The 23,710-nt window shown below is 36.5% G+C and overlaps 5 protein-coding genes and 1 long non-coding RNA gene across 9 annotated transcripts; all 6 read right to left on the reverse strand.

Annotated features, from left to right (window-relative positions):
- Positions 1 to 490: 490 nt before the first annotated feature.
- On the reverse strand, positions 491 to 2,148 carry LOC103321020 (lignin-forming anionic peroxidase-like). Its single transcript, XM_008222764.2, has 4 exons — positions 1,809 to 2,148; positions 1,521 to 1,712; positions 1,221 to 1,386; positions 491 to 1,119 (listed from the first exon to the last, which is right to left on the reverse strand). Exons 1-4 carry the CDS (start codon positions 2,037 to 2,039, stop codon positions 725 to 727), a joined length of 984 nt encoding a protein of 327 aa, XP_008220986.2. The 5' UTR covers positions 2,040 to 2,148; the 3' UTR covers positions 491 to 724.
- Positions 2,149 to 3,373: 1,225 nt separating this feature from the next.
- LOC148919732 (uncharacterized) lies at positions 3,374 to 4,301 on the reverse strand. Its single transcript, XR_016124277.1, has 2 exons — positions 3,893 to 4,301; positions 3,374 to 3,642 (listed from the first exon to the last, which is right to left on the reverse strand). It is a non-coding gene; the product is annotated as an uncharacterized LOC148919732 (long non-coding RNA).
- Positions 4,302 to 7,724: 3,423 nt separating this feature from the next.
- On the reverse strand, positions 7,725 to 8,330 carry LOC103321352 (defensin Ec-AMP-D1-like). Its single transcript, XM_016792128.2, has 2 exons — positions 8,179 to 8,330; positions 7,725 to 8,070 (listed from the first exon to the last, which is right to left on the reverse strand). Exons 1-2 carry the CDS (start codon positions 8,240 to 8,242, stop codon positions 7,871 to 7,873), a joined length of 264 nt encoding a protein of 87 aa, XP_016647614.2. The 5' UTR covers positions 8,243 to 8,330; the 3' UTR covers positions 7,725 to 7,870.
- Positions 8,331 to 9,906: 1,576 nt separating this feature from the next.
- LOC148919733 (defensin-like protein 1) lies at positions 9,907 to 10,619 on the reverse strand. The gene is made up of 2 exons (XM_089044658.1): positions 10,368 to 10,619; positions 9,907 to 10,265 (listed from the first exon to the last, which is right to left on the reverse strand). The coding sequence occupies exons 1-2, from the start codon at positions 10,429 to 10,431 to the stop codon at positions 10,066 to 10,068; spliced, it is 264 nt and encodes an 87-aa protein (XP_088900784.1). The 5' UTR covers positions 10,432 to 10,619; the 3' UTR covers positions 9,907 to 10,065.
- Positions 10,620 to 10,766: 147 nt separating this feature from the next.
- LOC103321019 (defensin Ec-AMP-D2-like) lies at positions 10,767 to 11,525 on the reverse strand. The gene is made up of 2 exons (XM_008222763.3): positions 11,366 to 11,525; positions 10,767 to 11,235 (listed from the first exon to the last, which is right to left on the reverse strand). Exons 1-2 carry the CDS (start codon positions 11,427 to 11,429, stop codon positions 11,063 to 11,065), a joined length of 237 nt encoding a protein of 78 aa, XP_008220985.1. The 5' UTR covers positions 11,430 to 11,525; the 3' UTR covers positions 10,767 to 11,062.
- A 1,449-nt stretch (positions 11,526 to 12,974) lies between these two features.
- On the reverse strand, positions 12,975 to 18,054 carry LOC103321017 (UBX domain-containing protein). 4 transcript variants are annotated; one of them, XM_008222762.2, is made up of 11 exons: positions 17,934 to 18,054; positions 17,707 to 17,820; positions 17,393 to 17,514; positions 17,194 to 17,316; positions 16,300 to 16,495; positions 15,853 to 15,930; positions 15,684 to 15,752; positions 14,910 to 15,053; positions 14,664 to 14,766; positions 13,614 to 13,876; positions 12,975 to 13,319 (listed from the first exon to the last, which is right to left on the reverse strand). In XM_008222762.2, the coding sequence occupies exons 2-11, from the start codon at positions 17,806 to 17,808 to the stop codon at positions 13,155 to 13,157; spliced, it is 1,365 nt and encodes a 454-aa protein (XP_008220984.2). In that variant the 5' UTR covers positions 17,809 to 17,820; positions 17,934 to 18,054; the 3' UTR covers positions 12,975 to 13,154. The 4 variants fall into 4 exon arrangements, with proteins under 4 accessions (XP_008220984.2, XP_088900779.1, XP_008220982.2 ...); XM_089044653.1 differs by having other exon boundaries at positions 17,194 to 17,319; XM_008222760.2 differs by having other exon boundaries at positions 13,614 to 13,882; positions 17,934 to 18,053.
- Positions 18,055 to 23,710: the final 5,656 nt, after the last annotated feature.

The following is a 23,710-nucleotide window of genomic DNA, read 5'->3' on the forward strand; positions in this document are numbered from 1 at the left end:
GACAAGTCTTTATATAAATGCTACCGGGTGGTTGAAGGGGATTTTTCTGCCTTGATGTCCGTTGGAAGGGGATATTTCTCTTGCTGGCTCTGTTGCGGAGGTGGCTTTTGTTCTTTGGCGTAGAAGAAGATAGATTTGTAGATGGAAAGAGGCTTGGAACTACGCCAGGGAAAAGAGAAGCTTCAAGCTCCAAAAGTATATTTAAAATAGTTTCGATTATTTAAAAATGAGTAAAATCCTAGAAAATTATAAATAACTGTAAATCATGAGTTTTATTTACACTTTAAATTTAGACATCATTTAATTATTTTTCAGTGTTTAATTAGCGTTGTTTTGTTTTGTTCCAATATTATTTCAACTATCCTGCTTGTGAATCATTTTGATTATATATTTACAGGAGGACTTGGTCTTCAAACGTAGGTAGCGGTGGTAGGGGGTTCATAATTCGTTCCCAAAAAAGATTTTATTGACAAATATAAAAAGCTAATATCGTTGACAAAATATAACAATTCGAGTAATTTCCATTATCTTCCTCAAAGTATTCATTGAGGTGTAATTTATTCTTACAACAATAACAACACTGTATAATAATTGAGGTTACATATGAACGAATCAAATACAACAAGACATCGGCAAAAAAATAAAAAACAAACAAAAAAGGAAGACATTCGCTGTTCAAATTAGGTTGTACATTTCATCTTGATTCTTGGGGCTCAAGAAGGTTTTAGTTGACAGCAGTGCAAATCCTTCTGATCTCTCCAGCTGAACCGGTGAGAGGAGAAACGTCTCCCATCTTAATCATGGCGATTCCAAAATCAGACCTAAAAGTTGCGGGTTTCGAACTATACTCAGAGACAATGCTGTCTGTGGATCCTCCACTAAAGAGAACTTGATCTGATTCAAGAAGACCCTTCTTCTGGATTAAATTCTTGAAGTAATTGTAGTCGAATGAATTTGGTGTCACCAAATCAAGTGGTGCCAAATTTGCATCACCGTTGCCTGCAGCAGCTGGACAGCGGCGTCTGCGAGTAGTTGCAAAGTTAGAATCAATGTCACTTCCATTGCTGTAAATCCTGTCACGAAATGTGAAGCACTGAGCCTGCCCTATTGTATGTGCACCTGCATTCATACATATATAAGTTCATTAATTAGCATAAATTTTTAATTAATATAGCATTTTCTAAGCAAGGCAGGCATATATGATTCATTTAAATAGTTACCTGACAATGCAACCAGATCCCTGGGACTGAGGCCTCTGTCACCAAATCTGGAAATCAGGCGGTCAAGGGAGTCTGTGAAAAGTGGAAGGTCACCTTCAGCTTGAGCTTGGCTTGCTCTGGTCGCATCTCTTCTTCCAAGCTTCACAGTCCAAGATGGACCACTCACCTATATCATATGTATATGTATATTTAGTTAATTGCAATTATTAGTAGTTGTACAAGATTAAAGCCACGAGGTTGACATTAACATAATTCCAATTAATAAAAGAATCAAATTGAATTATTTATTCATGTACTCACAGCAACTGATGCATCCCGAGCTGCCACAGCAAGGATATCTGCGCAAGATACAACACCAGGGCAAATCTTCTCCACTTGAGCTTTTGCATCATCTATGACTTCGAAGCCTCTAGCAGAACCCCTGTTTTGAAATGCGTTCTTTTCGCTTACGATAGAAGCAGAATCATTAAGTAAGAGTGAGGCGTCACAACCCTGCAATCGATCATCAAAAACAAAAACCAAGAGTCAAAGACTGCTTATGATCAATCAGTGGCTGGCTTAATTAATGAGGGGGTAATTAGTACGTACCTGAACAAAGCAATCATGGAAATGGAGGCGCACTAGGGAGGCCGCCATCCGGCGTTCACGCGAAACTGCTCTGCTTATGGATGATTTGATAGTAGCAAGAGCGTTTGGGCAGGTTCGGTCATAGAATGTTGAAGATAGTTGCGCTTGGCTTGCTGTGCTCATGATGAAGAAAAGCAACAACATCGCGAATGCAACATTTGCATGGGACGTGAAAGAGAAAGACTTGGTCATGATTAAAACTCAAATCAAAACTCTCTCTCTCTCTCTCTCTCTCTCTCAACTTCGCAAGGTAATTAAGGGTTTAGGTAGAGTGGAAATGGAAACTGAAGAAATAATGAGAATGAATATTGAAGATGTTGATGAAGTAAGCTTGTAGCTCTCATCTATATATAGCATAGGGCAGTTTATGAGTAGCCAGCCAAGCTGGTTTGTCCAAGTCTCTGTTCAATTAATGTGCAAGCCCCTCAAGTAATTGCATGACTCATTCTGATTTGGTTGCCTTAAAAAGTCTTCGTTTTAAAACTATAAAAAAATGTATTGTCCTTTGAAATTTCTCAATTGGTAAAGTGTACGTATAGCTGGTCAAGCATGAAAACTAGTCGTTTAAATATACTATTTACAACTCGTTATCACCTTTTACTTGTTTGTGCGATGCATGCAATTGGGCATTATATATATGTAAAAAGTAGGTGCATTTTGTAGTTTTCGCGATTCGCCCGTTCTCTTTCATAGCAGCCCACGTTTCGTTGTTCCAATCCAAAAAAACAATCCAACATGGAAAACTTAATTAAGAAAAGACAAACTTAATTAAGGGCAAGATATATATGAGTAATCTTCTGTTTAAGAGTGGTTAACGCGTCGTCTTACCCTAAATTGTATGTAACTAAGGAAAAAAATGAACAAACATTTCTTGCTTAATAGTTGGAAGAGTTGTAATTAAACGTGTCCATAACTTTTGTAATTAATTTATAATCATCACTTTCACTGAACCAACCAAGTCTAGCTAACTGTGAGCTTAAAATTAAAAACTTATCATAGTAAGTTCACTTTAATGATAAATTATTAGGACTTGGTTTATATGCATGCCCTCCTTCTGAACTGATGGGCTTCTGGATATATTCTTGACCATGACTGGGTGTATGTGAGATGTGACCCACCCACCACAGCCTGCTTGTTATTACCGAAACAATATTATAACAAGGATATGGTCAACGTTAATACGTTACATATATATATATACGTGTCGCTTTTCTGACTTTGGATGTATTTCACAACAGTCGTCGTGCATGCTTCTTGTTTTTAACGCACCAAAACAAAACAAGAGAACCTAACTGGCTGCACATGCATCAACACTTATCGAGGTGACCAAAATTATATCATTTCTGGATGACCGATTCTGATTTGGCTGTCATCATTAGGCGGCGGTGTCTCATGTAGTCAAGGATGAACTTAATTCTCTTTCCTAATGTAAAAACAAAAACTAACAGCTGACATGCGATTTGTAAGTCACACATAAGCACAATGAAGATGATTCAACCCTTTTTTTTCTTTTTTTTTGGGGTTGGTTTGAACCAGAATAAAGTCAATTTATTAAATAGAAAAGTTCAATCACACGCAACAACGAGAGAAATCCATGGGAGTGGCGGCTCCTCCTCCTCTTCTAGCTAGCTAACTCACACCATAATTCACATATTAAAGTGCATTAAGATTAAAAGCGAAAGCAATTAAATTTTGGCAAAGCAGAAAAACTAGGAGGAAGAAGTGATCCATTTCATTCTTTCTCAGGTTGCTTCCCCTCCTTGCTCCCGTTTACACCATCCACAGGATGCAACGTCTGCACAAATTGCATAGGATTTATAAGCGCCTAATATTATTTTGATTCAATGACAAACACAATAATAGAGCAGGTAAGCCAAACATTTTATCGAACACCTCGCGTGCAATACGTCAGGGTCAAATACAGAACCTAAACCGCATATATTCTTTTTTTGGTAATTGATCAACAAGAAGGTATTACACTCCGTGAGTGTGTGTGTGCGCGCGCGCGAGAGAGAGAGAGAGAGAGAGAGAGAAAGCGCGCGTACGAGATCTGGCTTGTAGAGATTGTGGACAACGGAGGCCCCAGCGAGAAGCGAAACGACAACAACGACGGACGACCAAGCCAACGAAGGAGTGCCGGTGGGCAGCCTCCCTCCCCCGAATTTCTGATTCATCCCCAAAAGTAAACAACACCAACGGCGCCGACTGCAGGGGAGAAGAGATTCCGCTTGAATTCCCGCTTGCGGTTTTTGATTTCCCCTTCTGTAGTCTGGCGGGCTGTATTCTTAATGGGCTTCAAGGGAATTTCATTTTCCACGGTGTCACCAGGCCTTGAAAATTTTGCTTTAACACGTTCGTTTTGTTCTTATTGGGCATAGCCCATGTAACCCGAATTTTATTTTCATTTTTTTTTTATCCTTTCTGGCTCATAATCCTAAGACATAGATTAGATTAGTTGGTCAGGCCAATGAGTCCATCCTTTGCATCTAAGTTCAAGTTTCTCTTCTCGTAAATTAAATTAATTTAAAATACTTTATGTTGAAGGAAAATGTAATCCTCCCAACATAATTTCACCACCACTAATTAATTAATAGGGTTTTATTATTTTAGGTTCGACCCATTCGAGATATAATGTCTTTTAATTACAGTCTCTTCCTTCAAGAGAACACTCTTTGATTCCATCATAAAGAAACAGAACGTGTGTTTGGTTTTGTGATTGCCCCTAAGTAGAACCTCAAGGTGTCTACGTATCTCTTGCAGAAATCAAGCCACTCGTAGTTCAAATAATCGCAATGAATAAATGACTCATTGCGTGAGAATTTTGATTTGAATTGTGTTGAGGAGTGTTTGAGTGAATTTAGCTGAATAAACCAAGGATTCTATATGAAATTGTGTTTGAGATGGTTGCATCTAGATTGAATCTTTAGATTGCCTACGTACCCTTTCAAAGGAATCAAACCAACGTAGTTCATAATTGATTTGTGTAAAGGTAGATATTTGATTTGTGGGAATTTAGTTGATGTAACCAGTGATTCAAATTTGGTTGCGGTTGCGTTTATTAAGATGCTAGACTACCTACGTACTCTTGATGAGATCAAACCGGCGTAGTTCCAAAATTTGGTAATTAATTGGTAAGTGTGGCCACTAATTGAGAATTTGTGTCTTCGGGACAATTTGGAGATTCTTATAGATATATGACACATGGGAAAAATTGGGAATTAATGGGTAAGTGTGGCCCATTAATTAAGAATTTGTGTTTGAGATATTTGAATTTAATCCCGTTGGAATTTTCATAGGTAGATGACCCATGAAAAAATTTGGAAATTAATGGGTAAGTGTGGCCCACTAATTGAGAATTTGTATTTGAGAGATTTAAATTTAATCTCATTGAAATTTGCATGGGTAGATGACCCATAGAAAAAGTTGGATGGTTTTGCACCATTTTTCCTATTGTCAATGTCCAAGAAAAATAGTGAGAAATTTCAATTAAGCCACTAATTTTCTAAAATTGACATTTGCACTTGGAAAAGTATTCTGGCGAATTTGGTTATAATAAACCAAGGATTCAAATTTTGTTGCAGTTGCGTCTAGTGAGATGCTAAATTGCCTCGTCTGATTGATGGGATCAAACCGACGTAGTTCCAAAATTTTGAAATTAATAGGTAAATGTGGCCCACTAATTGAGAATTTGTATTTGAGATATTGAAATTTGTTGTCTTTGGAATTAATGGGCGCGGATTTGAGCCCACTAATCCATGATTTGTGAGTTTAAGAACTCGGCCAATTGTTTGCCGATTGGATTTCTTAATGTACAACTCCGTTGAGCTTGAGACTTGTAATGGAATAAGCCAATTGTACTTCACACTATCAAATCTTGAGATGCGGATTGAAGATGTTGGGTCTTGAGATATTTGCTTTCACTGACAGCCCAATATTTTAATAGGCAAAACTTAGACTTTGTGTTTTGGGCTCTTAGACTTGTTGCGTAATCTTCGTGACTTCGTACAGCAAACCCATGAAGCCCACCTCAATTGATTTGGCAGTCCCTGATTGACTCAGCTTTGAATTTGAGCGGAACTACCCTATCTCAAACGGACTTAAGATGGAGATCCTTGCAGGAGTGAAGCCTTGGTGTTTTGCTTTCCCGAACCTGCCTTGAGTACGCGGGCCTGTGAAATTTTGAGGCCTGCAAGTGTGAGAGAACTTGAATTGAAGGGCAACCATATATGTGGTTGGCCTTTTTTATTTGACTTCTTTTCTTTTGGTTTTTCGTGTGGCTCACTCTCTGTGCATGGAACGAGCAGCTTTTCTAAAGATATTATTTTTTGTTTCCCTCGTCGTGGGAGCCAAAGAGAAGGCGGCTTGTAACCACTGGTTGGGGTAATTACATGAAGCATTCTTTTATTCACATTCCAGCTACCATCCTCTTTGTAACAGAACTCAAATTTTCGATATGAGAGAAATAAGCTTTTGCCCATATTTTCTCTATACATCCAATCCAAACCAAAAGGAACACGCCAAATTTCTGAGATTTGTTCTTTGTAGTCTCTGTTAATGGCAGTGCATTCCTTTTTTGAGTTTTGACTGGAGCTTTTGCCATGTGAAATGCTGGCTCTTCTCTGAAACAAAGATGGGTTGAGATCACTCTTTCGCCTTCTTCCTTTTTTATTGGACGCCACTTTCTCTTTTTCTTTTCTTTTTTGTCTTCTTTGTTGACTTTTCTGAAGGAAGGCTTATTCCCCCATTGCCAATTGGTTTTGAGGTAGAATCTCAACTTCCTTCATTTTCTTCTTCGTTTTTTTCTCTGTTTTTGGTTTGCTGCCCAACAAGAAGTTGCCAACAGAAACGTGGCTATCCTTTTTCCCTTTTTTAAAGACCTCCATCCTTTGTTTTGATTGTTTGCAAACAATCCCCAGATGAGGAATTCAAGGAATGGGCTGCACTACGCGGTCTCCCTTTTCGAGATTTGTTTCTTCTTCTTTTTTTTTGTGCACACGGCTGATTTTTATTTGCTGTGAGATTAAACCCCTTCATGGTTTTGTTTGTGGGTTTTGTACCCAAATTGGATCTTCTTGAATTGAAACTGCCTGTTTCATTGATTTGGCTGTAGGAAGATAAGCCCAGAAAATTCTGGGAGTTTCTCCACGTTTGTTAATGGCACCACAAACCAACTCTAGTTTTGTGATGGTTAGCCCATCATGATAAGCAATCCTTACAGAGTGCTTGTGAATTGGATGTTGAGCACATCCTGAAAGCGTATGAGAGGAGCTGCACCTCGGAGCCGATCAGGACTTGATCTCATGATGATTACAATCATCTTGGCTGTCAATCCATAGCTGGATGTCCTGGAGGTATTTGAGAAGAGGTACGCCTTAGAGTAGTTTCTTGACTTAATATGTGATGATTTCAATCATCATATTCATAGCCAAGAATTCCCATGGGTTGAGTGCTTCCTTGGAAGTCTTTGAGCATAGCCTTGCCATAGAGAGATTCCTAACTTTTTTTATGATGATAGAAGTCACCATAGCCAGGAATCCTCTTATGTGCTTGCTATTCCTCTTTGTTCCTGCCTCCTCCCCTTTTTGCTCCTAGAAGTCATGCCTCTTATAGAGGCTATATTATGAAGAGTTTGAATTCAAGCTGATGACCACTTCTCAACTGAGATCTTATCTCTTGGTGTTTCATATCTAACAAAATACATCTCTTTTATTATTATTATTTTTTCTTGATAAGACTGCAAGGACAAAAATTTCTATTATATCCCAAGTCAAATTTCTGGCTGATTGCTTTTGTGAAAATTTCCCGTTCAACACTTTAGATTATCGTTTATGTTTTTTAAAAAATTTTAAGTGAGGTGAACACGCAACACAAGGAACAAAAACAAGAAATGACCCATGCAGGGTCATTTATTAGCAAAAGCAATTAACCCGGCATGCACAGCTGGGTCAATCAATCGATCTCATTACACAAGCACGCTCACAGCTCTCTCCCACACAGATGGATCATGGATCCATTATAATCAATTAACATGCTTTGGAGCAGAAGCATCTACGGCGGAAGCCACGGCATTGGCCTCCATTGAAGCCCTCTGTTTTGCAACTCGTGGCACAGTTGCTCGTCAAGAAGCAAATTCCCTTGAATTTTTGGCTCTGACTCTCGCAGGTCCTCTTCTTTGGCCCAACCTTAGTAGCGCTCCTTCCCTCGACAGCCATTGGTCCCATCTCTGTCAAAGTAACACCCATGGATGCATCCGTAAGTTAATTATGTTCATCTATATAATTAATTAATGTGCTCATCAAACTAAGTAAAGAAGAGAGAACTAAAGACATACCGGTAGCCACCAAAAGCAGGGCAAGAACCAAGGCAGCGGAAACAAGACGCATTGAACGTTCCATTTTGATCTGTGTGTATTTGTGCGTGTGTGTGCTTGTGTATGAAGCAGAGATCTCAGATGCTAATGTGAAGAACAGTAAGCATGCACGGGTGTTTATATAGGGTCGAAGAGCAGATTCAAGAGGATCCATCTCCGTAAAGGTATGTTACCCCCATAGCCAAAAAAAGGAGTTGAAAAATTCCAGCTTCAAGAGGCACCATAGACAACTTCCTATTTTCACGGACAAACTTTTGGCCCTTGTAATAATAACTCAACATATATATACAAAATAGACGGTTTGGATTAGTGAAATACAATCCGGAGTACTACAAGGAGTGTCCTCAAATAAACTTATTTAAGAGATTCCTCAATAGAAGCTCAGCAGCATTAAAAATGAGAAGAGGAAAAATAATTGTGGGAGATGCTGATTCTTTGGAATAGGAAATGGCCAGGTTATATTAGCTAGCTTTATCTCATTTCCATGTTTGATTTACAAGTATGTCTTCTGAAGATATAGGAAAAAGACTTTGTGTTGCCTTAATTTTGATCTAGTTTAAGACGTTGATGAGTTCCAATAATCACAAAGATCAGACAAAAATGATGGAGCAACACAATACAGGCCTTGCTTGATTGGAGCACATAACATTTGTGTTTAAAATCATTATTATTGTAAGAGATTGATCAAGAAAACTATGTGTATTATTGAAATATTTTGTTATTTATTTCTTAAAGAAAGTTTTTGTTAGATGTCGCCATCTCCAGATTTTTATGATTTGTGCGACACCAGGGGTAAAGTTGAATTTCAAGGTTTGTTTTGCACTATACTAGTGAGCACTTTTGGGCCATATTTATAGGGGTTGCATGTTCGGTTTAACACAAGAGAAATAGGTCAATTTAATTAATTTTCAAATGATTTTGATATCTTTGTCATGCATGTATGGTTTGATTTACTTCGTAAATTTGTCAAATGAATAAATGTGATTCTTGATTTTGTATAATTAACGAATAAATTATTTGTTCAGATTAATAAATGAGATTTCTTATTTGGTATATTCAATAAGAAAATATTTAAATATAGAATGGAAAAAATATGAAATTCAATGTAACATATTTTGAATTTTAATTAGATAAAAAGCCGTTATCAAACGTGATGCTTCTGGACTCCGAGCTAAACGGGGCTGGATATGTTCTTAATGGGCTTCCAAACGATTTCATTTTCCTAGGTATATCACTAGGCCTTCAAAATTTTGTTTTTTACACTCATTTTGTTGTGCTTTGGGCTTAGCCCATGTTACCCAAAAAAAAAAAATTTGTGTCAACTGATTGCGAGATTTTTCTTTTTCATTTTTTGTTGTGCACATATCCTAATCGAAATTTTGAGCCTCTACATTTAGTTCTCATACATTTACCCGTATTTTGTTAAATTTAAGCCACTCAAACAATCTAACCATCCAATAGACGCCACATTATCAAATTATAAGTTATTTTTTCAATTAACCAAAATTAATGTTAACCTTAAAGTTATAACGCGTTTGAGTTGTTTTTATTATTTTTAGCCCAAAATTCAGAGGTTTGGGATCCTTTAATCGACTCATAATCTTCGAGAGGAGGGAGGAGATTAAGAATATTTTTAAGTAAATAAAAAACTATAGGAGATTAAAAAAAGGAGGACAACACAAGAAACAATAAAAGAAATTATCCATGCAGTCATTTAGTTTATTAGGTAGCAAAAGCAATTAACCCAGCACAGCTGAGTCAATCAATAGATCTCATTACACAAGCACGCTCCGGTTCCACAGATTGTTTTTCTCCCACACATATACACTTTTATGATAAAGTGATTCATCAACAATTTTTGGAGCAGAAGCATCTGCGGCGGAAACCGCGGCATTGGCCTCCGGTGAAGCCCTCTGATTTGCACGATTGCACACAGCTACTTGTCAAAAAGCACATCCCCTTGAATTTTTGGCTCTGAGAATCACATGTCCTCTTATTTGGCTCAACCTTCTTAGCGCCCCTTCCCTCCACAGCCATTGGTCCCATCTCTGTCAAATCAACATCCATGCATGCATCCGTAATTTGATTAATTAATCTACATACATAATTAATGTACTGATCAAATTAATTAAGGGAATTAAAAGATATACCGGTAGCCACCAAAAGCAGGACAAGAACGAAGGCAGCTGAAACAAGGCGGATGGAGCGATCCATCTTTATCTCTGTGTGTGTGTGTGTGTGTGCGTGCGAGCTTGATCTGTGTGTATGTGTGTGCTTGTGTATGCAGTAGAGATCAAATATTATTGTAAAGAACTACAGCCATGGAAGGGCTTTTTATACAGGGTCGTAGAGAAGATCCATCTCCGTAAAGGAAGCTAGCTCCTTTACCAAATTAAGGAGTTGAAAAATTCCAGCTCCTATTTTGGCCAGCAAACTTTTGATTTCGAATATTTGTGGTGAGGTTTTCTCTCCATATATTTATGGCCACCTTAAATTTGAAATATTGGAATTTAAATTGCTCCCCCGCCGCAAAATGACTACATGTGTGGTTGAGGCAATCAATAATATTGCATTATTACAAAACGTAGGGGTATTACAAAGACATCGTTGACAAAACAAGGCAAGGCAACTCACGAGGGTGGTACTGAATTAATAAACAAGAACAAGAACAAGAACATGAACAATAACAAGGATATAATAATAATAACCCAACTGTTAATTGGGTCATTATATAATTATTTATTTTAGTTGCACGTACGGCCACTGATATAAGTGAACATTCATAATCGTCTCCTCCCAGGCCCACATAGAAATGTGCATGCAGGAGTATCACGATCATCGGTAATTAACAATGTTTAGTGCAAAAGCATCTGCGGCGAAAGCCACGACAATGGCCACCAGGGAAGCCCTCAGTTTGGCAAACAGATGCACAGTTGCTTGTACTCACGCAAGTTCCCTTGAACCGATTACTCTGAGACTCACAGGTCCTAGCCTCAGCAACCATTGGCCCCATCATCCCTGCAAATCATTCCAAACATATACATTAGTTAATCCCAACAGTTTAATAAATATATATATATATATATATATATATATATAGTTTACAAGTTAACCAGAGGAAAGACGAGAGAAGAAGCCTAAATATTACCAGCAGCTGCCAGAAGCAGAAAGAAGACGAAGGCAGTTGAAAATAAACGCATGGAGCGCTCCATATCTTTATAATGTATATGTCTCTGGTGAGGTAGCTAGGCTAGCTTAGTTTGTATATCGATGTAAAAGATTACTAAGCTTGCAAGCCCTTATATAGATAGATAAGAGTTGTATGCCATTGAGAAGGAGATTCGAGAAATGAAAAAAAAAGTAATTAATAAAAAGAAAGAAAGAAGAAAAAGAGGAGCCACACGTACATCTCTGCGACTCTGTGTCGATACATAATACATTATTGGGACTAGTGCAGCAGCGGTGACTTGTCACTGCGTGATCTGTGCTTTCTGCCAACATTATATGACGACAATCCAAGCTCCATTGAGCTGTCAAACGTCTTTTTTTCTCTCTCTTGCTTCACTCATCATGGATATCCCTAGCTACCTCCCTCTGGATTTTGAAACCATTGTTTATGCCAAGTATATGCTTATAAGTTATATATGCAAATGCTAAGCCTAAAATAATTTTTTTATAAATTAATTATAACTGTACAACTTGTTATTTTAGATTTGGTTTCAATGTCCTATGTATATAATAAAAGTAATCAGGGCTTATGATGAAAAGATAACTTTACAAGATTAATTGAACAAAATTAGTTTCAAATATTGGAAAACAGCTTGGAAAGGACTCGTCCTACAAAAAAAAAATCAAGATTAGTGAATATCAGATTACTTTTTTGGCATGTGATATTTTTCTCCTTTATGTAAGGAGGGAGATCACTCCTACATTATTGACAGCATTAATCAAACATATTTGGTTTATTTTAGATTTTAAGTTTAACAACTATTATATAAGTTATTTTCTCATGCAGATGTCATTGTAAATATGAAGGAAAATATAAAGAATACAAAATACATGATGTTCACACGGTAATAACATTCGAATGTTTGCATAGGAGAATTTATATTTTATCCATATATATATATATGATCTATATTTAACTAATTTCCAGCAGTGGATAACTCAGAACATTTAGATGAACATGCATAGATCATGAAAAGACTGTTTCCACCAAATCTAGCTTTTGAAAAGAAAGATATTGTGGCCTTAATACAATATATAAAGTAACCAAAAGGAAATATCTTTGACACGAATACGAAAATGTCGTAGCTTTTGATCTCTTTGTTTTTCAATTGTCGGCATGTGCCGACAAGTGAAACTTTTCTAGTTACCCTCCCTTTCGTGAAACTTTTCTAGCTTTTGATCTCTTTGATTTAATCGAAGAGAATTCTGTCAAAAGTTAAAATGGTCTAAAAGTTAGGCCCATGTCTTGTCTAAAATGTTCTAGCATCCATCCCATCAAATTCCATCTCGGCTCGGGCTATATATTATTGAGCCATTTTTGGGGGGGGGGGAGTTAGGCTTAAAGTTCTTGGTCTACTATTTCGTCCTTTCTTCAAAAGATGTTGAGATACGATCCAAATCATAGAAAGAATCAAATTGTTAAAAGGTGGATAGAGCCCAAAATTCTAAAGTGAGATTTCGTGCCACGTGGCCCATCCATACAAAACTCTAATGAGAGAGAGAGAGAGAGAGAGAGAGAGAGCGCCAAATTTAGCATAAACAAGTGTAGATTCATGCGCCCTTTGCATGAGTATATACATAATAAATAGTACACTACAAAATCTGCATCCCCAATTCCCCATCCATTAAACGACACCTCCTAAGTCCTGAAACATGTATAAACAAAATTACAAAACCAAAAATTCCCTAACATGATTTTATTCATTCATTCATTCCCAAGTAACTGAGACCATAGAGTTGGCAAGCCCCGACTCTTCAAAAGTAGATTGACAATCATAATCCAGACTCTTTGAAGCTCCTGGGATTGCCTGAGTCAACCGAAACGGCCTTGTCTCAGCTTCCTTGAGTTGGGAATAGCAGAATGACCACAACATCTGCAAAACAGACAATTCAAATTTAGTGACAACCCTAGGAGGGGAGGGGAGTAGAATAGATCCTGCTAATAACAGCCTGTGCTCATCCTTTCGATGGTAGTGCAAGCCATATAAGTCTACTGTGCAAATTTTGTCAAACATATGCATGAACTCTCTGCAAGCATTTAACTTTGATAAAAATGATTTACACAGTCAAACTCTCTCGGTTTAGATGCAATTAATTGTTAAATGCTAATCACAATTCAAATCTTTTCCGTTATATACTAATACAAAAAAACTTCTTTCACTTCTTACCTGAATTGGATCAGTGCGAAGGAAATTCAGCTGCACCCTGCGTCCGTCTGGAAGACGGACTCCAACCCTGCAAAGGAGGTTCTTATCACCCTTGGGTTCTTCAGGCAAAGGTGGATATGCAGGCGCCTTAGCTGAGCATTTTTCCTCCTCCTTGTCAGTAATGATTTCATCTTTATCTTTGGATATCCCACCTGTCTCCTGCATGCCTTCCATTGAAGCTGCCAATGCGCGCTGCACTTCCTCGTCTTCTTCATTAGTTTCGTCTGCAACTGAAGCACCTTAAGTCATACATGCAGCTCATCTACCAAAAAAAATAAAAAAAGAAGAAAAAGGAAAGGAAAGAACAAATCCAAAACAAGTTTTCAAGAGCAGATCTAGAATGCATCATTCAGCTGCTAGCAAAGATGGATACAAATTCGGAGATGTCACGGCTTTACGAATTTGACGGTATGTACAAGCAATCACCCATCTGAGCCTCTTAGTAAACCACATACAACACGAATACACAAAGCACCATCGCAGATACTGACACAGGTATTTAATACAGAAGAAACCAAGCATATTTTCATGAGAACACAAGAAACCAAGCACATTAACCAAGAGATATGTCAATGTCAATACAAAACTATTCAGACAAAACTTCTATCTAATATCACTACAATCAAGCTGAAACAATCACTCATACAACAACATAAACAGCAACCCCATTTATGATATCAAAAGGAGCATCAAATAATGAAACAATATGTAAAATGGGAAAACAACTATAATTTCAGCTGCAGATTTTTCTTCTAAAGCATACTTCAATCATTCATTCAGTTAAGCATATTAATGTCATTTCACTTCATATTACACTTTACAAAAGATTTCTTTTTCCTTTTTTTCTACTACCCCGACCCCACTTTGTTGAGTTGGAACAAGGATTAGGATCAATCAGAGAGGTTTACCCATGCAATAATTTGAAAAATAATAAAAATTCAACAGATTCAAGAAGCAAAATGGTTCACTGCAATGTAATATAGCAGAAGATATTTGGAAGCCCACGCATACCTTTAGTTTTCTGTGGCTGAGGCAGAGAACTTTCTCTTGGGCGTTTATGGGACAAAGTTACATGATGGTCCCTGGGGCCACTATCCAAGAAGGGTAATAGATCCTACAGTGGCAAGGATGTTTTCATGCCAAAATTGAACTTCAAAGTAAAAGTTTGATCATTGTAGGAAAAGGTTTCTTAAGCTCTCTAACAAGAGAAAACTTTATACTCAACTGTGAAGATACAATGTACGCCATGGCATTTACCTCTAGCAAACATTCTGGCTGAACCATTCCATTCCATGAACGCATTCTTTGCCCAGTAATGGGGTCAATAATGAGAACTACAGGCATAGATTCCAACTTGTAGTATGTGCAAACCTTCCTGCCTTCAGTTGTATCATCATATGTCTATATTTGCAGACCAACATCAAACAGATGAAGCACAAACAAAAACGGTTGGTTAAATCAGAAGCATAAAGGTGATCCAAAAGATTCATGTCCACATATGCTGTCATACAAATTAGGAAGAAAATCCCACACAAAGATTAACACAATTAAACATAATCTTCACAATTCTGAAGTCCAAAAAGAGATTCTAAGAATCTTGGCAGCCTTGGATAAAAAAATCTCAACCTTTTAGAAACGTTTGGTTCATAGATTAGCATATACTATAATCCTAACAAAACGTCAAACCATCTATGGCAGCCTTGGATAAGATTTACTTGCTATTACACTCCTACCAAGGGAAAATGATAATGCATATGTAATTGCCAACCCAATTACGTATCATTTATCTCGAAGTATGTATATCTAGAGAGCAAATGTGCACATGCATATCACAAGCTTCACAAAATACCAAACAATAAAGTTCGTAAGGGAGGATAAGCCAATAACATGTAAAAGGAATTTATCAACAAATAAAACCCATCAGCAGCCTGCACTTGTATAACTAATAAAATAGCACAGCTAATTTAATTTAATAGAAAGAAATAGCAAGCATAAATATATAATAAATTGTCACTTAAACATGGTACTGACCTGCCAGAATACAAAATTAGTAATAATGGTTTGAGAGACAGCTTCATTGGCCCAGGTGTCTCGATTAAGCTTCACAAAGAAAGGTATTTATACACACACAAGTCTACATGTAGAAAAACAAAGAAACCAACAAACCAAAAATGAAATAGACCGCAGAGAAAATGCCTACCATATGAGAGCTGAACTCTTTAGTGGATTGCAAGTTCACCAGGAGCCATTTGTCCTGGACAGAAGCAGCACCTTTTGCCTGCATTAGTATAAAAAAATATTCAATTTTATTTGCTCAATGAGTATGAATAACTAAACAATGACTGTATCACTCTACATGTCCCTTGATCAACTAGTATTCTTTGATTTCCGCATCTCATATATTTTGAATCTATATGATTGATCTGGTATAACAAACCAGAAAGGTTTTATATGAGAGTCACAGCTGCAAGATTCATGATCAGATCTGATATATGTAATTTCTCCGACTAAGAATAAAAGCCCAAAACATGAGGGGTACCTCCACAAAGCCCTTCCTGGCAACCCATAACACCAATATACTGATTATAACCATTCAAGTTCTACATTACACAAACTATGAAGCCTGGAAGATAACAAATGACCATACCTTTTCAAAGGAACCCTGGAACAGTAGCTTAAAGGGAGGACGATATAAGGAAGCAAGATTATCTCGAGCCGTTTCTGCAGAGGATGTAGCACCTTGGCCTGATTCCCATACCCCAGGATGCTTCATTTCCTCTTCAAAGTTACGGAATGCAATTACAGAACCCGATTCATGTTGTGAAAATCTTGCTCTTGGTGAGCTAGATGAAATAGGCATAAAAGAAACCTCCATTTATTAAAATACGATGAGAAAAGAGGCCAAATACACCATATAAAATGACTTGTGAAAAGAAAAAAACGACATGCATATTGGCTTGCAACTACATGTTAGGGTGGGTTTAAATATTAAGATTGCACAAGACCAAAGTAAATACTGTGCATATAAAATGAAATCAACTAACTAATAAAAATCACACCATGTAGTCTTGTGTGCAATAAAAATCCACCATCTGACATGAAGCATGAATATTAATAACAAAGGAAAACAGATATAATACACCACCTATATTACTTTTATCAAAGAAATAGAAAGGAGACTTTTTGAAACTTTACAACATTCCAATTATCAAACTCCGTTCGTATTTTACACGAGGCATGCCAATCGCTATAGGAAAGAATGAAGGAATAATAATGAAATACCATGTGATTTCCCAATTCTCAAAATGCAATTTCTACAGACCTAGCACTATCCTACAATACTAATGCATTGTTATGTAAACGGAAAACCCAATTCAGAAGATCTTAACTCGAAGGAAGAAGAAAACATTTCCATGATCAAGTTAAGTATATCATATACTTAAGAAGAAACGGGGGAAAAAAGAAAGAAAGAAATTTTACAACACACCGAAATAGAATACAAAGCTATCTAGTCCAAGGACAAAGCTAAAGATGAACATACCCATAGAGCGCAGCATCATCATAAAGAACGTCCCTTATAACAGGCATAGGAGGGCGCACCTCATCTTCACCAAGTTGTCCAACATTCTCATTTATACCATGATGTACCACATTCTCATTTGCACTGCTACAAACCCAATGTCAAAAAAGGAAAAAAAACTGCCAACAAAGAAAAAGCACAACTGAACAATATGAAATACCCAGAAGTTTGATCCGCCAAATGATCAATATTTTCAGTCGGAGGCTGCGCCGCAGCTATTGACCCTGCTTCATTACCCACATAAAACAGCTGAATTGCCTCCTCAAGCTGCCAGCCCGTTGCCTGTTTATGTAAAAATTGGAATTTTCAATATCCATACATTATACTAGACTCAAGTAAGCACCTTGCAATCCAATGAACACCTGAATCTACTAATACAACTACTTTTCTTTACCCAAAGAGCAAAAAATACGAAAACAAAGAAGGAGATCAATGCGATGCGTTTTGGATACTAATTGTGAGATTCAGAGTAACCTGCAAAAACTGTCTGGCGGTGTCGGCAGTCTGCCCCACAGCGATCTCCAAAAACGAAGTGACCAGGCCCTGCTGGTCATTGGCTGATATCACACCATCCATCTTTCGCTTGCTCTACAACAACAAACAACATAAAAATTTCCATCTTTATTTGCTTCCAAAGCTACTGGATTTCATTTCATTTACCATCTACATAATCTAGGGTTTCCAAGGACAGTGGAACGTACCGATTTGGGAAGCCTTGGGATTTTGGCAACGGGTTTTTGTTCTTCTGAGATTTTACTCTCTTTTCTTTCTATTCAGTATTGGCAATTTTCGTTTTTTATGTATGGGGCAAATTATTAATACTGTAATTACGAATTTGACCTCGTGTATTGTTTTTTATTTTTTTGGAAGAAAAATAAATAAAATGAAATCCCGAGTTTGACCAAGAGATATATGGTAGGGGTATTTGTGTAGATTTGGCACAACTCGAAGGGTAAGGGTTTGGGTAGTCGAGGAGGATTTCAGGTGAATGATGCCGCAAGCATGCCAACAGTGTGGGCCTATCAATTTCGACGGTCACGACCTTGTGGATGAGCCCAATAAGAAGGATTGGCCACGCTCTACACAGGGCCCATATATGAAGGGTGGGCCATACTACCAATTTCCACTTCCCGAATTTACAATATGGGTCGTTCCTTTATTCTTTTTTTTTTTTTGGGTATTTCCTTAACAATCCATCCTTGCCTGTTTTCCATTTTCAGATAGGGAGAGTGGGAATTCAAACACAAAATCTCGCTAGCAAATGTAATTGATTTTAACCATGAGTTATAAGTTCCCTACGTAAGAAAAAATAGAAGTTTTTATCAAAATTAGCCAAAATTTACCCCCTTACTTTCGTAGACATTAGTTTTTATAAAAAGTTTCAAAAATAGCAAAAACTTCACCCAAAAATACTCAAACACCCTCATAAGTAAAAATCCACAAAAACCTAAAAAGAAAATCTGCAATCTCGGTTTTTAATTTGATTTTAAACATAAAAACAAAGGTTCGATCCCATGTTATATCATTGGAGGAGTTGAACCATGAATATGACTTGATTCCTAGCTAGTGCCTCCATTATTATTTATAAGTGGCATTGAGTTCTAGTGTACTACAAGTACTGCATCCACCCAACATTTAGTTGAAGCAAAGCTTTTGTTCTATGATCTCTTCATCTCCATTATCTAATCACTTAATTATCTCTAATAAGTCATATATTTGTATTATATATTTAATAAGACACTCATAGAGTTATTGATCCATCTCCGCAATGGTGAAGTTCATATTGGAATCTAGTTAGCAACTTTGAAGTCCATATATGGCTGACAAAGAGTTGTGCGTGGCCTCCAATGGTGATAGCATCAGCATGGCTGATGACAACAGATACTACCAAAGCTTCGAGCCCAATGACAGAGACAATAGATACTAACATAAGGGAGTTTTTATGTTTGAAATCAAGTAGAAATCAATATATATAGAAAACATATTGACACACGGGTGAGGTTTGTGTGGGTGAGGTGTGTGTGTGTGTGTGTATATATATATATATATATAGAAACATGTATTTTAAGAATTAGCGATAGATACATTGCATTGGGGAGGAGGCACTTATCCTGGGATTCAAATAGATGACCGGGGGGAAGGGGGAGGGACCTCACCACTGAGGTAAACCCCTCGGTTATATAAAGTAATATGTTTAAAACCCAATAAATGCTCTTACTTCGCCAAAATGTAAAATAAATATTTTTTATTAAGACAAAAGTGCATGTTTTTCTCACTCTGGCAACTCTTAAATAACAAAAGTAGGAAGGAAGGATGTAGTAGGTTGTAACCTTTAAGAGAAAAAAGATGTAACATGTTTTTCATTGGTTGGCCTGGGATGGGATGGGCGCTGTTGTATATTCCCTTCTTACACTGACAATTATGCGTTTGGTTTGGTGTGCTTGTCATGCCTAAATTCATCCTTTTTGCCTTTTAACCACAACCACTTGTTTCAATGTGCATTCTTTTCTTGCCACCCTTTTCTTTAATTAAGATAGTCAAAATTTTATAGACTCAGAGACTCATACACATGCCTGAGGAGAAATACAAAACACAAGTATTATATATATATATATTTGGCAACAATTACAAACCAATATTCTTCAGATGTATCTGTGTGTCTGGTGTAATAAAGTATATAACCAAAAGAGAAAGTTCAGATACGTAAACCAGGCAATCATCTCTCTACTCTCCTCTCGCAGAGCACTTCATCATGTGGTAATTGGAGGAGACCAAAGCCGTGCGCGAACCACACAATTATAGTTCCATTAATTACTTCAAAACCATATCTAATGGGAAAGTAAGAACTATAAAACACAGAGATTTTGATTTGAAATCAAAACAAATAGTTGACATTTGTGAAGTCACCATCAAAGGTTTTTTGTTTTTGTTTTAGGAGATGAGTTGGACTCGAATGACTCAGAGAGTTTGGAAATCTGACACCAAGTAAATAACTTTTAATAAATTAATAGAAAGTCGTGTCTAATCACTCCCTACCAAATTACTTAAATAGGTCAACATGTATTATACAATGCAATGGAAAATAATTGCTTTCTTTTATGAAAGTATTAACGCATATTTTCTTGATAGTCACATTTCGATATGTGTATTGAGATTTTTCTTTTTTAGTTTTTGATGAATTATTCTTACATATGCCTTAAACTTTGATTTGTAAGCAAGAGAGACGCAATGTCGTTATACAATTTCTTGGTAAAGGTTGATGTGGCTACATGTAAAGAAACGAAGGAGCACCACTAAACCAAATAATTAATATTTAACTACATATTATTCATTCCTTTGGTGCTTTACATGAATTGATTAATAAATCATTTGCTCCTTTTCCATTTCATTTGTTTAAAGGTGGCGTGCTATTGAACGAATTTAGTTTGTCCCGTCCAATCTATTTTTTTCAAAAGTAGGAGACTCGTGCTTTCCAATGACACGTGTCGAGCAACCCTTTCCATGGATGGAGCTTTCTCACGGGAAAGCAATTGAAACATGTCCAGGAAAGTTAGAAACGACAGTGGCTGCCACTATGCTTAATGGACCTCTTATCATATTTGGGTCTTAGGCACTCAAGCTCATGTGTTGTGTATCTAATTCACCCAACTTTTAACCGGGTTCACTTTAAGCATATTTATTTATATGCTTAATTAAGATTAGTTTAGTTGCTAACTGTAGTTACTGTGATGGCAATGGCATGATAATCCCAAACAAGATCTCTCCAACATGGGCGGAATCCTACGGTTGGAGTTGGTTGTTGTTGATATATTTCTAACAAAATCTTTCAAGGTTCAATCTCACTGGCTACCTCAATTTCCATCACCAACAGTGCATCGACCTAAGCTTACGCTTAATTATATGGATTTTATCGTATTAATTTATCTTAATTTCAAATAAGTGGCCATTTCTGTTTGGTTGGTTTTGGCATCGGGTATAAAGCCACCGAGGTTTTATCTATTCGTTACACACAAAAGTTAGCGGACTTTTTGTTTCCACTAAAGCAAAAATTAAAGGCTTAATTGCATGTAGCTTTTGAAGGGGAGATACCGCAGATTATACCAATGGAAAAGAATGTCGACGAGGAAATCTTGATTGGCTTTGAACTAGAAAGTCACTCTATTCCAATTCATTCACTTTACATGAAACAAGAGCTGGTTCATGATGAATACTTTTGGCCAAAACCTGGTTCTATATGGGGCTTTTATAGAAAAGATGTCTTTATTTTCCTTCGAATAAGACTATCTTGTTTTTAGACCGTAAACTAATTATGCTAACTGTGTTTTTAGGCTATCTTTCAAGAATTATCGATTCAAAAACCACTTATATACAAAACAAAGGAGGTCGGTTACTTAGTGATCAAGGCTATATAATATTGACGGTGGAATTTCAAATGCATATGCTCTTTTGCGCATGTATATACGCGCCCGTTTAATAATCATTTCAATTTTAAATTTTAGTTTTCATTTTTTTGCTATTGTAGAGAAAAAAGAGGAATAATGGAAGTGAGAATGAGAGTAAAGATGGAATCAGGGATGGAACCAGGATTTCAAATTGGGGTGGACTAAATTTACCTTATGCGCACATAGTTATTAAACTTGACAATACAAAGTGAAATTCATTGATAACAAAAGACTACACCTAATCATGATGACATAATGAGTTTTAGCCCTCAAAATGTATCTAGTATATAGTTCTTTTATATTTTCTACGTGCAGTGTGTGAAGTGAAGGGGAGTTATTTTTTTACCAAAAAAGTAAATAAGAGGGGTTTTTTTTACCAACAAAATAAAAGAAACAAGAGTTTTTTGTGTTTGGCCTTTGGCCCCCTTTGTACCAAAAAGAAAAAGAGAGAAAAAGAGGTGAAGGGGGATTAAGAGAGTGCAGTGCGGGGCTATTCATTGGGTGGAATGGGTGTATCAGTTTAGGTTTAAAAAGACAAAGTCACTTGGGCTATATAGCCCATGTTAGTCGAAGAGTAGGTCCGTTTTTTGATGAAATTGAGAAGGAAGATGAGAGGGAATGATGAGAGGAATAAGTAATAAAAGTGAAAACAAAAAGTAAAAACTGAAATATATTTGAAATTATTTTCACTTTAAAGTTTTTGTTACTCCTCCCTCTCATCTTATCCTCTAATCCTCTCTCTCAATATCATCCTCACACTCAATTTTCTCTATACTCTAGCACAAAAAATGAAAACTAAAAATGAAAATGAAAATAATTATCAAACGAGCCCATATATATAGGTTAATTTTTTCTTTTGATTTTTTAAAGTTAATATATCGATTAAGCATCCATCCACACGTGTGTATGTGTATATAAAATAAACCTTCACTGCACATATAAATAAGATACAAACTACATAATGGGAGTTAGCCTTATTCTTTCAAATCTTACCCATATCCTTCCTTAGTTGATAGAACTTGTCAAACGCAGCAAGCTTGATTCTCTCGTCCAAGTCATATCTTTTTACCAGAAAGATGCCTCGTCCTAGAAGATTTATCTTTGCACCATAATTAAATTAGAAAACAATTAATTGAGAATACTAAATTCTAAAAGAAAAGAATATGAACTTTTCAAAGTCATTATTGTTTAAATAGGAACAAAATTATTAAGTAAATATATATAACGCCGCCTAACCTATGGTATGTATTTGGTCCCCACCTAATCAAACTTTCCATTCCAAACCTAGAGACTAGAGAGAAGAAATAAAAGATACATTATTTGGGTGGATGATATTGAAAGCTAGAATTTAATTAACTTATAAAATTAACGTGACTAACTGCACACCGTCATTCGTGTTACAATGAAGAAACCAAAAAGCTCACTTCCTTGTGCAGCCAATGGGCCATTAATGGAGGAAGAAGAGGGAAATTAAAAAGGTTGGAAATTTCTCAAGTGGAACTTTGATGTAGAGTGCCACTTAATAAAAACACCCACCAACTAGACCATGTATGCAAAGGCCAAGAAACAACACCTTTCATTTTAAAGGATCGGATTTATTAATTACACAATAAAGTAAAAAGATACTAAATATATTAATTATTTATTATGCAAATTTCATATCATTTTATTGTCAAGGGCACCATTATTATACCCCCTTTGGGTGACCATGCTCTGAGACTCACACCCAAACATTGTACATTGATCAATACATTATTTAAAATTAAACTAGGTTTGCAATTAAAGCGTGATTGATGGGAGATATACAAAATAATATTATTCTCGTTTCACACATATACCAGCTTTGCTTGTCAAGGGCACCATTATTACACCCCTTTGGTTGTTAAAAGAAAGTAAGTAAAAATATGTTGGTACCATACTTATTTGAAAGAGAAAGACAACATATATATATATATATATCAATAACACCAGTAATTAGTATAAATTAGTGTGTTACAATAATCCCTATTGTTATTTAGTATTATCTAACAACAATT

Source organism: Prunus mume, linkage group LG2 (genome assembly GCF_029339155.1).
Source record: "Prunus mume cultivar Tortuosa linkage group LG2, ASM2933915v1, whole genome shotgun sequence".
NCBI lineage: Eukaryota > Viridiplantae > Streptophyta > Magnoliopsida > Rosales > Rosaceae > Prunus > Prunus mume.

Excerpts from the sequence above, each read along its gene's own strand:
- LOC103321352 (XM_016792128.2), bottom strand. The coding sequence starts at position 8,242 with ATGGAACGTTCAATGCGTCTTGTTTCCGCTGCCTTGGTTCTTGCCCTG. Across the intron at positions 8,071-8,178 it reads CCTGCTTTTGGTGGCTACCG|AGATGGGACCAATGGCTGTC; the intron begins GTATGTCTTTAG and ends TTACTTTGACAG.
- LOC103321017 (XM_089044652.1), bottom strand. The coding sequence starts at position 17,808 with ATGGATGGTGTGATATCAGCCAATGACCAGCAGGGCCTGGTCACTTCG. Across the intron at positions 16,496-17,193 it reads GATGATGCTGCGCTCTATGG|CTCACCAAGAGCAAGATTTT; the intron begins GTATGTTCATCT and ends TATTTCATCTAG. Across the intron at positions 13,883-14,663 it reads TCAGCCACAGAAAACTAAAG|TTGCAGACGAAACTAATGAA; the intron begins GTATGCGTGGGC and ends AAGGTGCTTCAG.
- LOC148919733 (XM_089044658.1), bottom strand. The coding sequence starts at position 10,431 with ATGGATCGCTCCATCCGCCTTGTTTCAGCTGCCTTCGTTCTTGTCCTG. Across the intron at positions 10,266-10,367 it reads CCTGCTTTTGGTGGCTACCG|AGATGGGACCAATGGCTGTG; the intron begins GTATATCTTTTA and ends TTGATTTGACAG.
- LOC103321019 (XM_008222763.3), bottom strand. The coding sequence starts at position 11,429 with ATGGAGCGCTCCATGCGTTTATTTTCAACTGCCTTCGTCTTCTTTCTG. Across the intron at positions 11,236-11,365 it reads TCTGCTTCTGGCAGCTGCTG|GGATGATGGGGCCAATGGTT; the intron begins GTAATATTTAGG and ends AATGATTTGCAG.
- LOC103321020 (XM_008222764.2), bottom strand. The coding sequence starts at position 2,039 with ATGACCAAGTCTTTCTCTTTCACGTCCCATGCAAATGTTGCATTCGCG. Across the intron at positions 1,387-1,520 it reads CTCGGGATGCATCAGTTGCT|GTGAGTGGTCCATCTTGGAC; the intron begins GTGAGTACATGA and ends CATATGATATAG. Across the intron at positions 1,120-1,220 it reads GGATCTGGTTGCATTGTCAG|GTGCACATACAATAGGGCAG; the intron begins GTAACTATTTAA and ends GTATGAATGCAG.